Genomic DNA, 15259 nt, shown 5'->3' on the forward strand with positions numbered 1-15259 from the left:
AATACGTTATTCAATCCCAGAAGAGATGAAGAAGGGGTCCCTTATTGGGAATGTCGCATTGGACCTTGGAATAGATATGCAGAGGCTGCGTTCTGGTCGGGCCCGTATCGTTACCGGAGAAAGCATCCAGTACACCGAGCTGAAGACAGACAAAGGGATTCTAGTCGTGAATGAGAGAATAGACCGGGAGCAGCTTTGCGGAGATGTAACACCGTGCAGCTTCAGCTTTGATCTGATCTTAGAAAATCCGATGGAACTGCACCACGTTACAGTCGAAGTATTGGACATAAATGATAATTCACCTTCTTTTCATCAGCACGACATGAAACTGACGATTGGAGAATCAGCCGCTCCGGGAGCGCGTTTTGTTTTACCAACAGCCAATGATCCTGATGTAGCACTCAATGGGCTTCAGGACTATCATTTATCTCCGAATGAAAATTTTATCTTAAAAAAGCATTCAAATAATGACGGACGAAAAAATGCAGAGATGGTCCTTGAGAAACCGTTGGATAGAGAGCGATATCCTAGTCTGTCCCTAAAGCTGATAGCAGTGGACGGTGGGACGCCACAGAAATCTGGTACAGTAAATATAGATATCACTGTCTTAGATGTTAATGACAATTCTCCTGTTTTCAATCAGTCAGTCTACAAAGCCACTGTTATGGAAAATGCCGCTAAAGGGACTTATATAATCACCGTGAATGCTAGTGATGCAGACAGTGGATCAAATGGTTTGATTTATTATTCTATTTCAAAAATGCAAGGCAACATACACAGTATTTTCGAAATTAACAAGACAACAGGTGTGATATTTCTTTCAGGGGAGGTTGACTATGAAAAAGCAAAGAAATATGAAATACGCATTGAGGCAACTGACCAAGGGGCTTTGACAGACTCCAGTAAAGTTGTAGTTGATGTGATTGACGTGAATGATAACCCACCTGTCATTAATATGATGTCATTCACTAGTCCTGTGTCAGAGGACTCCCCTCCTGGTACAACAATTGGCATTATAAATGTAAAAGATCTCGACTCAGGTGATAACGGACAAGTAAATTGTAGAATAGAACAAAAACGCACCTTTCAAAATTAAATCTAATTTGAGAAATTACTATACATTGGTAACTGATATTGTATTAGACCGTGAAAGTGTGTCAGACTATAACATCACTGTTGTTGCGACAGATGCAGGAATGCCTCCTCTGTCAACAAAAAGAACCTTTCATTTAAAGGTCTCTGATGTGAACGATAATTCTCCAACATTTTCACAAGGTGTTTACAGTGCGTGTATTGCAGAGAACAACTCCCCAGGCGTTTCTGTTCTCACTGTGAGAGCTAAAGATCCTGATGAAAACCAAAACGCTCGCATATCTTATATTCTGGATGTTAGTGGTGTAGGCGGATTTCCAGTTTCTGAATATGTTTCTGTAAATGCAGAAAGCGGAATCGTTCATGCAGTTCGCTCATATGACTACGAACAGATCAAAGAACTGACATTCGTTGTCAAAGCTCAGGATGGAGGCTCTCCTCCACTCAGTAGTAATGTAACTGTGAAAATTCTGATCCAGGACCAGAACGACAACCCCCTCAGGTTCTGTACCCAGTCCAGACTGGTGGCTCTCTGGTGGCTGAAATGGTGCCTCGTTCAGCAGACGTGGGCTATCTGGTGACTAAAGTGGTGGCTGTTGATGTGGACTCTGGACAGAATGCCTGGCTCTCCTATAAACTGCAGAAAGCCACAGACAGGGCGCTGTTTGAAGTGGGCTTACAGAATGGAGAAATAAGAACTATCCGCCAAGTGACTGATAAAGATGCAGTGAAACAAAGACTGACTGTTATAGTGGAGGACAACGGGCAGCCCTCTCGTTCAGCTACAGTCATTGTTAACGTGGCGGTGGCGGACAGCTTCCCTGAAGTGCTGTCGGAGTTCACTGACTTTACCCAGGACAAGGAGTACAATGACAACCTGACTTTTTACTTAGTGTTGGCTCTGGCTGTAGTTTCCTTCCTCTTCATCACGTGTTTAGTGGTTATTATATCAGTGAAAATCTACAGATGGAGACAGTCTCGCATCCTGTATCACTCCAATCTCCCTGTGATTCCATATTATCCTCCACGTTACTCAGACACTTTGGGGACAGGGACTCTCCAACACGTGTACAATTACGAGGTGTGCAGGACGACTGACTCCAGAAAGAGTGACTGTAAGTTCGGCAGAGCTGGTAGTCAGAACGTGCTGATAATGGACCCCAGTTCTACAGGGACATGCAGCGGATACAAAGTGAAAAGAGCATCCTGGATGAACCAGACTCTCCTCTAGAGGTTAGTCAAATAATATAGCTTCATCTAGGTGCCATTATTATTTTTTCTTTGTTCAGTTTAACGTCTAGTGAACTGTTTCGCACTATGTCATCATGTTCAGCACCATGGACAGCAGTACTCAGTATCACTTGATAAGATTACTGCGTCTGTATTGACATGCCGAACTTCAACAAAGTATCACTCTTTACTCTGAGTTAGTGTTAGAATGAAATTACACACGCACGTTGCTTTGAGTTAGTTAATGTTGTGTTAAGGCAGACTCCTAACCTGCTAGGTTCTTGCAACTTTGTAAATATGAAAGTGCTGATCTCCAGAGTCTCTTGTGTGTATTCACTCGTGATTATGTATTTGAAAAACACCTTGCGCGTGATTTAAGTTATCATTTTGAGAATCAAAAATGCCGTCGTTCATTGCTCTAATTACCAAATTATTAGGGTTTTATTTCCCAGCGCTTCGTGAACAATGATAGAAATTTTAGTGGTATTTTGTGTATGTAATTTATCTGTTTCACGTGCGTCACACGGGCATTTTTTTATTCATATGCTTGCATATTATAAGAGCTAATAGCTTGAAAACGGCTTCACTCTAAAACTTGTTTTGAGATAATTTTGTATTTAAATGTAATTAACAATTTTTCCAATTCTATATAGTACATTTTCCCAGAAACAATTCATTGTTGCATGGTGTTATTGATTTTGGACTCTAAGGGACGCTGTTGGTCAATCCAACATAATCTTTGAAACATTAACACACAGTCCCCTCCCTTGCTTCTCTGGCCTATGAGAGAAAAGGAGATAGTGTGCATTATGTGGGCTGACAGACAGAAAACAGACTCACATGAACCGATACATCCGTTTAGATATTATCTGTAAAAACAATACAGTTTTTCCTTAGTGCTTCGTGAGTTTTATTTTTCAAAATAAGTGTCGTCCTTGGATCGTTGTAAGGCATTTTTTTTCGTGTTTTCATTTATTATGGCATGTGGAATACGACCCTATACCCGGTGCGAAAAATGGCGTTTTGGCTGCGGACAGAACTGGCATTTACTGCTGGTCCTTTTTTATTTAATTTGTATGGTCAACGGACATATCCGATATTCAATACCAGAGGAGATGAAGAAAGGTTCCCTAGTCGGTAATGTAGCACAGGATCTTGGTTTGGATCTGAAAAGGCTTCGTTCCGGTCGGGCCCGTATCGTGACCGAAGAGAGCATCCAGTACACCGAGCTGAAGACAGACAAAGGGATTTTAGTCGTCAATGATAGAATTGACCGAGAGCAGCTTTGTGGAGACGTGACACCGTGTAGTTTCAGCTTTGAGGTGATTTTAGAAAACCCGATGGAGCTATATCAAATTACAGTTGAAATAACAGACATAAATGATCATTCGCCCACGTTTAAAAGAAACAGCATCCATTTTGAAATCAGTGAATCCGCTAATACTGGATCTCGATTTCCACTGACTAGTGCAGAAGATCCAGATGTGGGTGTTAATGGACTCAGAGAATATTTTTTGACCGAGAATGACAATTTTGTTTTAAAACAAAACTCAAATGCAGATGGAAAGAAATACGCAGAGATGGTTCTTCAGAAGCCATTAGACAGAGAGACAAATCCTCATCTGTCTCTAAAGCTGATAGCTGTAGACGGTGGAAGTCCGCAGAGATCTGGTACAGTAAATATAGATGTGACTGTTCTTGATATCAATGACAATGCACCTGTATTTAATCAATCTGTGTACAAAGCTACAGTGATGGAAAATTCTCCCAGAGATACTTACGTTACCACTGTTAATGCCAGTGACGCAGACATCGGGTCAAACAGTATTGTTACGTATTATTTTTCAGATCTGAACAGTGGTCTAAGTGATTTGTTTAGAATTGATGAAAAAACTGGCGTCATTTCAATAACAGGCTCTATTGATTATGAAAAAGACAAAAAATATGAACTTAGAATAGAAGGAAAAGATCAAGGAGGTTTGACAGATTCAAGTAAAGTGATAATTGAAGTTACTGATGTGAATGACAACGCCCCTACTATTAGCGTCATGTCGTTCACTAGTCCTGTGTCAGAGGACTCCCCTCCCGGTACAACAATTGGCATTATAAATGTAAAAGATCTCGATTCAAGTGATAACGGACAAGTAAATTGTAGAATAGAACAAAACGCACCTTTCAAAATAAAATCCAATTTAAGAAATTACTATACATTGGTGACTGATATTGTATTAGACCGTGAAAGTGTTTCAGACTATAACATCACTGTTGTTGCGACAGATGCAGGAATGCCTCCTCTGTCAACAAAAAGAACCTTTCATTTAAAGGTCTCTGATGTGAACGATAATGCCCCGGTTTTTCCACGAGGTGTTTACAGCGCATTTATTCCAGAGAATAACTCTCCAGGCGTTTCTGTTCTCACTGTGAGAGCTAAAGATCCTGATGAAAACCAAAACGCCCGAATATCGTATATTTTGGAAGATACTAATACCGGTGGATCTCCAGTTTCTGAGTATGTTTCTATAAATGCAGAAAGTGGAGTGATACATGCAGTTCGCTCGTTTGATTATGAGCAAATCAAACAGCTGGTTTTCATTGTCAAAGCGCAGGATGGAGGTTCACCTCCACTCAGTAGCAATGTGACTGTTAAAATACTGATCCACGACCAGAACGACAACCCTCCTCAGGTTCTGTACCCAGTCCAGACTGGTGGCTCTCTGGTAGCTGAAATGGTGCCTCGTTCAGCAGATGTGGGCTATCTGGTGACTAAAGTGGTGGCTGTTGATGTGGACTCTGGACAGAATGCCTGGCTCTCCTATAAACTGCAGAAAGCCACAGACAGGGCGCTGTTTGAAGTTGGCTTACAGAATGGAGAAATAAGAACTATCCGCCAAGTGACTGATAAAGATGCAGTGAAACAAAGACTGACTGTTATAGTGGAGGACAACGGGCAGCCCTCTCGTTCAGCTACAGTCATTGTTAACGTGGCGGTGGCGGACAGCTTCCCTGAAGTGCTGTCGGAGTTCACTGACTTTACACAGGACAAGGAATACAATGACAACCTGACTTTTTACTTAGTGTTGGCTCTGGCTGTAGTTTCCTTCCTCTTCATCACGTGTTTAGTGTTTATTATATCAGTGAAAATCTACAGATGGAGACAGTCTCGCATCCTGTATCACTCCAATCTCCCTGTGATTCCATATTATCCACCACGTTACTCAGACACTTTGGGGACAGGGACTCTCCAACACGTGTACAATTACGAGGTGTGCAGGACGACTGACTCCAGAAAGAGTGACTGTAAGTTCGGCAGAGCTGGTAGTCAGAACGTGCTGATAATGGACCCCAGTTCTACAGGGACGATGCAGCGGTTACAGAATGAAAAGAGCATCCTGGATGAACCAGACTCTCCTCTAGAGGTGAGGTGCAAGACGCAACTTGTTTATTTTTGGAATCTTTTTTTTGTCTGAACTGAAATTAAATTGCAATGAGTCGTTGGATGTAGTTTAACCCCACAACAAGTGAGCGCGATGTTTTTCAGTACCACAGTGCGGACAGCTCCTCTTTAATATACAATACTTCCTGTTTGATAACTTTCCATTTCCAACATAACTTCTAATGAGAAATTCACCTTATACTATTTACTGTATAATAGTAATAACAATAATTATCATTATAACAACAACAAAACCAATTTTCATTATTATCAAAACATGTACCTACTGGCAAGGCTCTCAAAATTTGCATATGTATTTTTATTTATTTAATCTGTCCGTGATAATACACACATCAGTGTTTATCCTTTTCCCCTCGGTTTGGATGTTTATTATGCTCTTTCAAGCTTTTCGCTGTGTTGTGGTACACACTTTGGACTCTAAGTGACGCTGTTGAACAAGAATATAATGTGTAATCAACAACCTCCCTGTTGCAGTTCAGTGACGTTCTTTGTGAGATCACACTGAAGTAGTCTTAGAGGCATCATCAGTAAACGCATATATCTTGGATGAGAAATACTTTTTGGACTCTGGTTGCTTTGTTGTTTTGTTTTTTTAAATAATATCTTAACCACGCAGTTCTGGAGGACTTTATATTACTGGATGCAGATCCGAAGATCACGGTTCCTTTTTCCCTGAAAATTTCCCATTCTGACATGGCGTATCAGCAGCTGCTCTGCAAATGGCGTTTGTATTTCGGATTCCAACCGGCAATGGTAATTTTTTTGCTTTTCTTCTTTAAAATCGTAGCTGGTCAGATCCGCTACTCAGTACCGGAGGAGATGAAGAAGGGTTCTCTTATCGGTAATGTAGCACAGGATCTTGGTTTGGATCTGAAAAGGCTTCATTCTGGTCGAGCCCGTATCGTCACCGGAGAGAACAATCAGTACACTGAGCTGAAAACAGACAAAGGCATTTTAGTCGTCAATGAAAGAATAGACCGTGAGCAGCTTTGTGGAGACGTGACACCGTGCAGTTTCAGCTTTGAAATGATTTTAGAAAATCCCATGGAGCTACACCACGTAACGATTGAAGTGTTAGATGTGAATGATCATCCTCCCGTTTTCAAGAAGTCAGATATTATGTTAGATATAAGCGAGTCCGCTAACATTGGGGCGCGATTTGTGCTGGACAGTGCAGAGGATCCTGATGTCGGCGTCAATGGCCTGCAAAATTATGTTTTAACCTCAAACGACAATTTCGTTTTGAAGCAACATGTAAATCCAGACGGGAGTAAATATGCAGAGATAGTGCTTCAGAAACAGTTAGACAGAGAAAAGGTTCCCAGTCTCTCTTTGAAGCTTATAGCAGTAGATGGTGGAAATCCACAGAGATCTGGAACCGTAAATATAAACATAGTAGTTTTAGATGCCAATGACAATGCGCCCGTTTTCAATCAGTCTGTTTATAAGGCCACGGTGATAGAAAACGCAGCAAAGGGGACTAAAATCGTTACTGTTAATGCTACAGACGTAGATAGTGGGTCGAATGGTTACATCACATATTCAATTTCAAATGTGAAGAGCAATATAGCTGACTTATTGTCCATAGATCAGTCTCTGGTGTGTTGTCTGTTTCGGGCCCAATAGATTTTGAGAGGGATAAGAAATATGAGCTCAGAATTGATGCAAAGGATCAGGGAGGTTTAACGGATTCAAGTAAAGTGATAATTGAAGTTACTGATGTGAATGACAACGCCCCTACTATTAGCGTCATGTCGTTCACTAGTCCTGTGTCAGAGGACTCCCCTCCCGGTACAACAATTGGCATTATAAATGTAAAGGATCTCGATTCAAGTGATAACGGACAAGTAAACTGTAGAATAGAACAAAACGCACCTTTCAAAATAAAATCAAATTTAAGAAATTACTATACATTGGTGACTGATACTGTATTAGATCGTGAAAGTGTTTCAGACTATAACATCACTGTTGTTGCGACAGATGCAGGAATGCCTCCTCTCTCCACAAAAAGAACCTTTCATTTAAAGGTCTCTGATGTGAACGATAACTCTCCAGTGTTTTCACAAGGTGTTTACAGCGCTTTTATTGCGGAGAATAACTCTCCAGGCGTTTCTCTTGTCACTGTGAGAGCTAAAGATCCTGATGAAAACCAAAACGCTCGCATATCGTATATTCTGGAGGATTCTGATCTTGACGGATCTCCAGTTTCTCAGTCTGTGTCTGTAAATGCAGAAAGTGGAGTGATACATGCAGTTCGCTCGTTTGATTATGAGCAAGTTAAACAATTGGTTTTCGTCGTCAAAGCTCAGGATGGAGGCTCGCCTCCACTCAGTAGCAATGTGACTGTGAAAATACTGATCCAGGACCAGAACGACAACCCTCCTCAGGTTCTGTATCCAGTCCAGACTGGTGGCTCTCTGGTGGCTGAAATGGTGCCTCGTTCAGCAGATGTGGGCTATCTGGTGACTAAAGTGGTGGCTGTTGATGTGGACTCTGGACAGAATGCCTGGCTCTCCTATAAACTGCAGAAAGCCACAGACAGGGCGCTGTTTGAAGTGGGCTTACAGAATGGAGAAATAAGAACTATCCGCCAAGTGACTGATAAAGATGCAGTGAAACAAAGACTGACTGTTATAGTGGAGGACAACGGGCAGCCCTCTCGTTCAGCTACAGTCATTGTTAACGTGGCGGTGGCGGACAGCTTCCCTGAAGTGCTGTCGGAGTTCACTGACTTTACCCAGGACAAGGAGTACAATGACAACCTGACTTTTTACTTAGTGTTGGCTCTGGCTGTAGTTTCCTTCCTCTTCATCACGTGTTTAGTGGTTATTATATCAGTGAAAATCTACAGATGGAGACAGTCTCGCATCCTGTATCACTCCAATCTCCCTGTGATTCCATATTATCCTCCACGTTACTCAGACACTTTGGGGACAGGGACTCTCCAACACGTGTACAATTACGAGGTGTGCAGGACGACTGACTCCAGAAAGAGTGACTGTAAGTTCGGCCGAGCTGGTAGTCAGAACGTGTTGATAATGGACCCCAGTTCTACAGGGACGATGCAGCGGATACAGAGTGAAAAGAGCATCCTGGATGAACCAGACTCTCCTCTAGAGGTTAGTTCAGTTTTATCACCTGACCCAATCTCTGGAGCTTTGCGCTCGAAATCCCACTACTTCTCTTCCTGCTGATTGCTTACTGTGCTTTTATTCTAACCTGCCAGTTGTAGCGAAATCAGTAATGTGCCACTATACGGCAGCAATCAAGTGGTGGACTTTGTTTAATGAATGTGACTGTTGTTTTCCGTTTTAGAAGAAATAACTTTTAAGTCTCTGCACATTATAGCGGACCATAGTGAATAGAGTTTCCACATATTTAATATCAGTGTTTTAGTTCTTTTCTTTCTCACCTTTGCTCTGGCTCCTGCTGTCCCTTTGCTGTACTCATGATGCTTTCAGTACCATAGACAGCGACACCCCATTCCTTTATATATTATAGTTATGTGTTGCTTTTTAAACGTCATGTAATATTTCTAACATTTATCCAACAATATTTGATTGAATGCCATTGCAGTGTTTGCACTGCTTTGCTGTTGTTTCAGTACTTCATTTGACTCCGTTTTTTCAGGGTAACGTAAATGTAGTGATAGTACATTCGAGCTCTAAATTCACATATTCATATGCATTAAATACTTGGCCTCGGGGCCCCACTCTGAGGAGTTCAGGATTTGGACTCTAAGTGACGCTGTTGGTTAGCAAAACGATGTTAGTGTTCACAGCGAGCCTTCCCCTTCCCTTTCCTCTGTATCGTCGTTGGGCATGACAGTGGAATTATAGTCCTTCGTGAAAGGACAGGGCGTGAAGAGCCAATCTTTTTACAAATTCGTGTTTGGAATATACGAAGACCGCGTTGTTATCTCAAAGCACCATACATTTTAAAGTGGACTACAATCTCGTGTTTATTTTCCTTAAGTGAGGAGACTTCATTAGTAGGTTTTATTTTTGCTGATATGGAAACCCGAGGCCACCTCTACTCTAGAAATGTAAGATGGCGATTATCTTGTATATTACAATGGAAACTGGGATTTCTCATCTTGCTTACTTCTGTGGGCGATAGAGTGACTGGCCAGATTCGTTATTCTATCCCAGAGGAGATGAAAAAAGGTTCCGTTATTGGCAGTGTAGCACAAGACCTCGGTCTGGATCTGCAAAGGCTCCGTGCTGGCCGTGCCCGCATCGTCAGTGGAGAAAACATCCAGTACACCGAGCTGAAGACAGACAAAGGGATTCTTGTCGTGAATGAGAGAATAGACCGAGAGCAGCTTTGTGGAGATGTGACACCGTGCAGCCTCAGCTTTGAAATGATTTTAGAAAATCCGATCGAACTTCATCGTGTCACTGTCGAAATTTTAGATATAAATGATAATGCTCCTTTCTTTCCAAATACAGACATTCAGTTTGAAATGAGCGAATCTGCTATGGTTGGAGCAAAATTTCCTGTCGAAAGCGCAGTTGATCCTGACGTTGGAGTAAATGCATTACAAAATTACATTCTTTCTCCAATAATTATTTCATTCTGAAACAACATGCAAATCCAGACGGCAGTAAATACGCAGAATTGGTGCTTCAGAAGCCATTAGACAGAGAGGAGCACCCCACTCTCCCTCTAAAAGTAATAGCTGTAGACGGTGGAAATCCACAAAGATCAGGTACTGTGAATATAAAAGTATCTGTCTTAGATGCAAACGATAATGCCCCCGTTTTCAACCAGTCAGTTTACAGGGCCGTCGTTGTGGAAAATGCGCCAAAGGGAACTTATATTACAACAGTTAACGCTACTGATGCAGATAGTGGCTCTTATGGTGAAATAATTTTCAATTTTTCGAAAATAAAAGGCAGTACGGTTGATATGTTTAGCATCGATGAAAACACAGGTGTCATTTCAGTTGCCGGACTCATTGACTTTGAAAAAGAGAGAAATATGAGCTGAGGTTAGAGGCAAGGGATCGAGGCGGTTTGACTGGGACCAGTAAAGTTATAATTGATGTTATTGACGTTAACGACAATGTTCCGGTTATTAATATCATGTCATTTTCTAATACTATATCAGAAGATGCCCCTCTGGGCACGACATAGCTGTTATCAATGTCAAAGACGCTGACTCAGAGAAAAATGGACAAATAAAATGTGCTATAGACAAAACACTTCCGTTAAAAATCCAGTCGTCTCTAACTAACTACTACAATTTAGTGGCGGACCAGCATTTTGACAGAGAGACTACTTCTGAATACGATATCACAATAATAGCCACTGATTCAGGTTCTCCACCTCTCTCTAGCTCCGTCACATTACAACTTAGAATCTCTGACGTAAACGATAACGGCCCATTGTTTGACAAAACTTCATATTCTGCTTACGTCAAAGAGAATAATTCTCCTGGAATGTCTATCACCACTGTCAGCGCGCGGGACTCTGACTGGAATCAAAACGCGAGAATCTCCTATTTCCTGGAGGACACACAGGTCAGTGGCAACCCAGTTTCTTCTTATGTGTCCATAAACTCTGAAACTGGACTTATACATGCAGTTCGCTCATTTGATTATGAACAGATCAAGCAGCTTGTATTTACAGTCAAAGCTCAGGATGGAGGCTCTCCACCACTCAGCAGCAATACGACTATTAAATTATTCAGGACCAGAACGACAACCCTCCTCAGGTTCTGTATCCAGTCCAGACTGGTGGCTCTCTGGTGGCTGAAATGGTGCCTCGTTCAGCAGATGTGGGCTATCTGGTGACTAAAGTGGTGGCTGTTGATGTGGACTCTGGACAGAATGCCTGGCTCTCCTATAAACTGCAGAAAGCCACAGACAGGGCGCTGTTTGAAGTGGGCTTACAGAATGGAGAAATAAGAACTATCCGCCAAGTGACTGATAAAGATGCAGTGAAACAAAGACTGACTGTTATAGTGGAGGACAACGGGCAGCCCTCTCGTTCAGCTACAGTCATTGTTAACGTGGCAGTGGCGGACAGCTTCCCTGAAGTGCTGTCGGAGTTCACTGACTTTACCCAGGACAAGGAGTACAATGACAACCTGACTTTTTACTTAGTGTTGGCTCTGGCTGTAGTTTCCTTCCTCTTCATCACGTGTTTAGTGGTTATTATATCAGTGAAAATCTACAGATGGAGACAGTCTCGCATCCTGTATCACTCCAATCTCCCTGTGATTCCATATTATCCACCACGTTACTCAGACACTTTGGGGACAGGGACTCTCCAACACGTGTACAATTACGAGGTGTGCAGGACGACTGACTCCAGGAAGAGTGACATGAAATATATGCAACCGATGAGTCAAAGTTTAGTGAGTGTGGATGGAGCTGGGACTGATACACCCCAGGTGGAAAAACAGTTGTCAGGCAACTGTTCTCAGATGTCAACTTTGGTGAGTGTTATAATTTCTCTATCTCTCTCTCTCTATCTATCTATCTATCTATCTATCTATCTATCTATCTATCTATCTATTTTGTCATTGTTTTTCCTCCTGAAGTATTGAGAGCAAAGAGTGCGGCTGTCAACAGCGCTTTAGTATCGCTGTCCATGGTGCTGGACCAGTCGATGGATTCACTTTGAAACACCTCTCTTTACCACTTGTAGTTCAAGCCGGGCTATTAATAGTTTCACTGAACTGTCTAATACCATATCGACACAATAAGAGAATTAGGTATAGAATCACACTAACCGGAGTCTGGAAGTTGTTTTAGGACCAATATGCTATTCACAGAGGTAATCCTCAATGAATAGCTCAGTCGGTGGACCTGGCAGCAACCATTTTACAATTTTATTTCTTCTTTTTTTCATGGCGGTTTTGTCGCTGTTACTGAAAACTGTGTAGACACTTAACAGGGAAAATCCAAAAATCTAGATGGTACAACCATTGAATACAAAAAGACCAGACAAGGCCATATCTCTGTCCTCTGATTTTCCCTATCCATTCTATTTTTTGGTAGTTAGATTGTAATACTGTTTGTGTGTTTGACGCTAACGTGCATATTTTTATAGCTAAGTTCATTAATGTTTCACCCTTACAGCACCAGTCGTGATCTTTAGGGAATTAATTTTAATTAAATGAGAAAACAAAGCCATTTTACTACCATCTTGAACTTAAGCTGATTTTGTGGAACAGAGCCTGGTCAGTGTAAAAACATAGGCTTCACTCATGCTGTCCATTTACGTTATTCCAAAATGTCGCTGTTAGACTGATAACTAGACATTTGATTCGGATACAAACTGTTCCTAATAATGTGCACACCACATACATTACCGTATGTGGGCTCTGAGCGCCGCTGTTGATACATCACTGACTTAACTGTCCAAATAAGCTGTACAGCGGCCCACCCCTTTAACTCCATTTGGTGTTGTACTGCTTGGAAAGAAGACGGTCTGGCCCGTTAAGGTCGAGAGTGTGGAATTTCACGGCGGAAAATACCTTTACCATTTCCATTTATGGATGTAATTATTTTAATTTTCCATTGAACGGGATCACTGCGTGGGTACCTTTGGATTTATGATGGCTTGTATAAGGAAAATAGCTCACAGAGGCCGATGGCAGACACTGGTTGTCATTCTTTGTCTTTGCAGGCTGAGCTCAGTGAGTGGACAGGCTCGGTATTCCATACCGGAGGAGCAGGCAGAGGGCTCTTTTGTTGGAAACATTGCTAGAGATTTAGGTTTGGATGTGGCGAGGCTCATATCGGGTAAAGCTCGTATTATTACAAAAGGAAGCCGACAGTATGTCGATTTAAACCGAGACAAAGGCACCCTTGTTATTAAAGAGCGAATCGACCGGGAAGAGCTTTGTGGAAAGACGACGCCATGTAGCTTTAGTTTTGATGTGATTTTAGAAAATCCAATCCAGCTTTATCGGGTAACAGTGGAGGTAACAGATATTAACGATAACAGTCCACTGTTCCCAAAGGATGCAGTCAATTTGAAAATAGTTGAAAATGCTGCATCGGGGACTCGTTTCTCATTGGAGAGTGCAGACGACCCTGATGTTGGTATTAACGATATTCAGAAATACACCCTGAAACCCTCAGATAATTTCAAATTGGAGGTACAGAATCAACCGGATGGAGGCAGATTTATCGAAATAGTTTTACAAAACCCTTTAGACCGAGAGAAAGAGGAGACTCACACACTCGTGCTGATTGCTTCAGATGGCGGTGAGCCACATAGATCGGGAACAGTGCGTGTTCATATCACTGTGCTAGATGCTAACGATAATGCGCCAGTGTGCAGCCAGCCTGTTTATAAAGCAGATGTCAAGGAGAATTCTCCTGAAGGAACAGTGGTAACCACTGTTAGTGCAAATGATGCAGATAAAGGAATCAATGGTGAAGTAACTTACTCCATAGCTCATGTTGCAAGAGAAGCGAAGCAGCTTTTTGAAGTCAATGTTAAAACTGGAGAGATTAAAGTTGCAGGTAAACTAGATTTTGAAAAATCAAAGACTTATCAATTAAACGTGCAGGCTAGTGACCACGGGGGATATACAGACACGTGCAAAGTTATTATTCAAATAATTGATGAGAATGACAACGTCCCAACGATACAGCTTATGTCATTTTCTAACTCTATATCCGAGGATTCACCCCAGGTACAACTATAGCTGTTGTTAATGTCGACGACGAAGACTCTGATGGCAACGGTGTTGTCAAATGCTCCATTAATTCTGACTTACCCTTCAAAATTGAGTCTTCCTTAACTGGATATTACACCATAGTGACTGAAAACTTCTTAGACAGAGAAAGTATTCCTGAGTATAACATCACCATAACCGTGTCTGACCAAGGCTCCCCCCTCTGTCTAGCAGTAAAAACATCAATGTAAAAGTGTCTGATGTGAATGACAGCCCACCCAAATTTTATAAATCAGAATACAGTAAGACGATACCAGAGAACAACTCTCCTGGTTTTTCTGTGTTTACTCTCAGTGCCAGTGATGCAGACTGGGGCCAAAACGCTCGAGTTTCATACTTTCTGGAGGGAGAAAGAGATTAATGGGGTAGCGGTGTCTTCTTTAGTGCAGTAAATTCAGAAACGGGTGTTATTCATGCAGTGAGGTCGTTTGATTTTGAGCAGATTAAGTGGTTTGAATTTAACGTGACTGCTCGTGATGCTGGATCCCCTCCTCTGAGCTCGGTGGCTACTGTTAGAATACTGATCCAGGACCAGAACGACAACCCTCCTCAGGTTCTGTACCCAGTCCAGACTGGTGGCTCTCTGGTGGCTGAAATGGTGCCTCGTTCAGCAGATGTGGGCTATCTGGTGACTAAAGTGGTGGCTGTTGATGTGGACTCTGGACAGAATGCCTGGCTCTCCTATAAACTGCAGAAAGCCACAGACAGGGCGCTGTTTGAAGTGGGCTTACAGAATGGAGAAATAAGAACTATCCGCCAAGTGACTGATAAAGATGCAGTGAA

General features: G+C 42.0%; 3 protein-coding genes and 1 pseudogene across 3 annotated transcripts; all 4 read left to right on the plus strand.

The window, feature by feature from the left end:
• Positions 1–7: 7 nt before the first annotated feature.
• LOC108899972 (protocadherin gamma-A10-like) lies at positions 8–2500 on the plus strand (the record flags this gene model as incomplete). The annotated part of the gene is given in 4 exon segments (XM_018700728.2): positions 8–1075; positions 1077–1581; positions 1584–2264; positions 2267–2500. Coding segments are annotated over 4 exon segments (2331 nt in total), but the record flags the coding sequence as incomplete, so codon positions are not given.
• Positions 2501–2903: 403 nt separating this feature from the next.
• Positions 2904–5830, plus strand: LOC108899971 (protocadherin gamma-A11-like). Its single transcript, XM_018700727.2, has one exon. It carries the CDS (start codon positions 3300–3302, stop codon positions 5787–5789), a length of 2490 nt encoding a protein of 829 aa, XP_018556243.1. The 5' UTR covers positions 2904–3299; the 3' UTR covers positions 5790–5830.
• A 637-nt stretch (positions 5831–6467) lies between these two features.
• Positions 6468–9121, plus strand: LOC108899969 (protocadherin beta-11-like). Its single transcript, XM_051068385.1, is given in 2 exon segments — positions 6468–7367; positions 7370–9121. Coding segments are annotated over 2 exon segments (2499 nt in total). The 5' UTR covers positions 6468–6469; the 3' UTR covers positions 8971–9121.
• A 347-nt stretch (positions 9122–9468) lies between these two features.
• On the plus strand, positions 9469–12220 carry LOC108899967 (protocadherin gamma-A11-like; annotated as a pseudogene).
• Positions 12221–15259: the final 3039 nt, after the last annotated feature.

Source organism: Lates calcarifer, unplaced genomic scaffold, assembly GCF_001640805.2.
Source record: "Lates calcarifer isolate ASB-BC8 unplaced genomic scaffold, TLL_Latcal_v3 _unitig_4498_quiver_2953, whole genome shotgun sequence".
NCBI classification, from domain to species: Eukaryota; Metazoa; Chordata; class Actinopteri; family Centropomidae; genus Lates; species Lates calcarifer.

What these genes read in the sequence shown, in the direction of transcription:
- LOC108899971 (XM_018700727.2), top strand. Translation starts at nt 3,300, where the DNA reads ATGGCATGTGGAATACGACCCTATACCCGGTGCGAAAAATGGCGTTTT.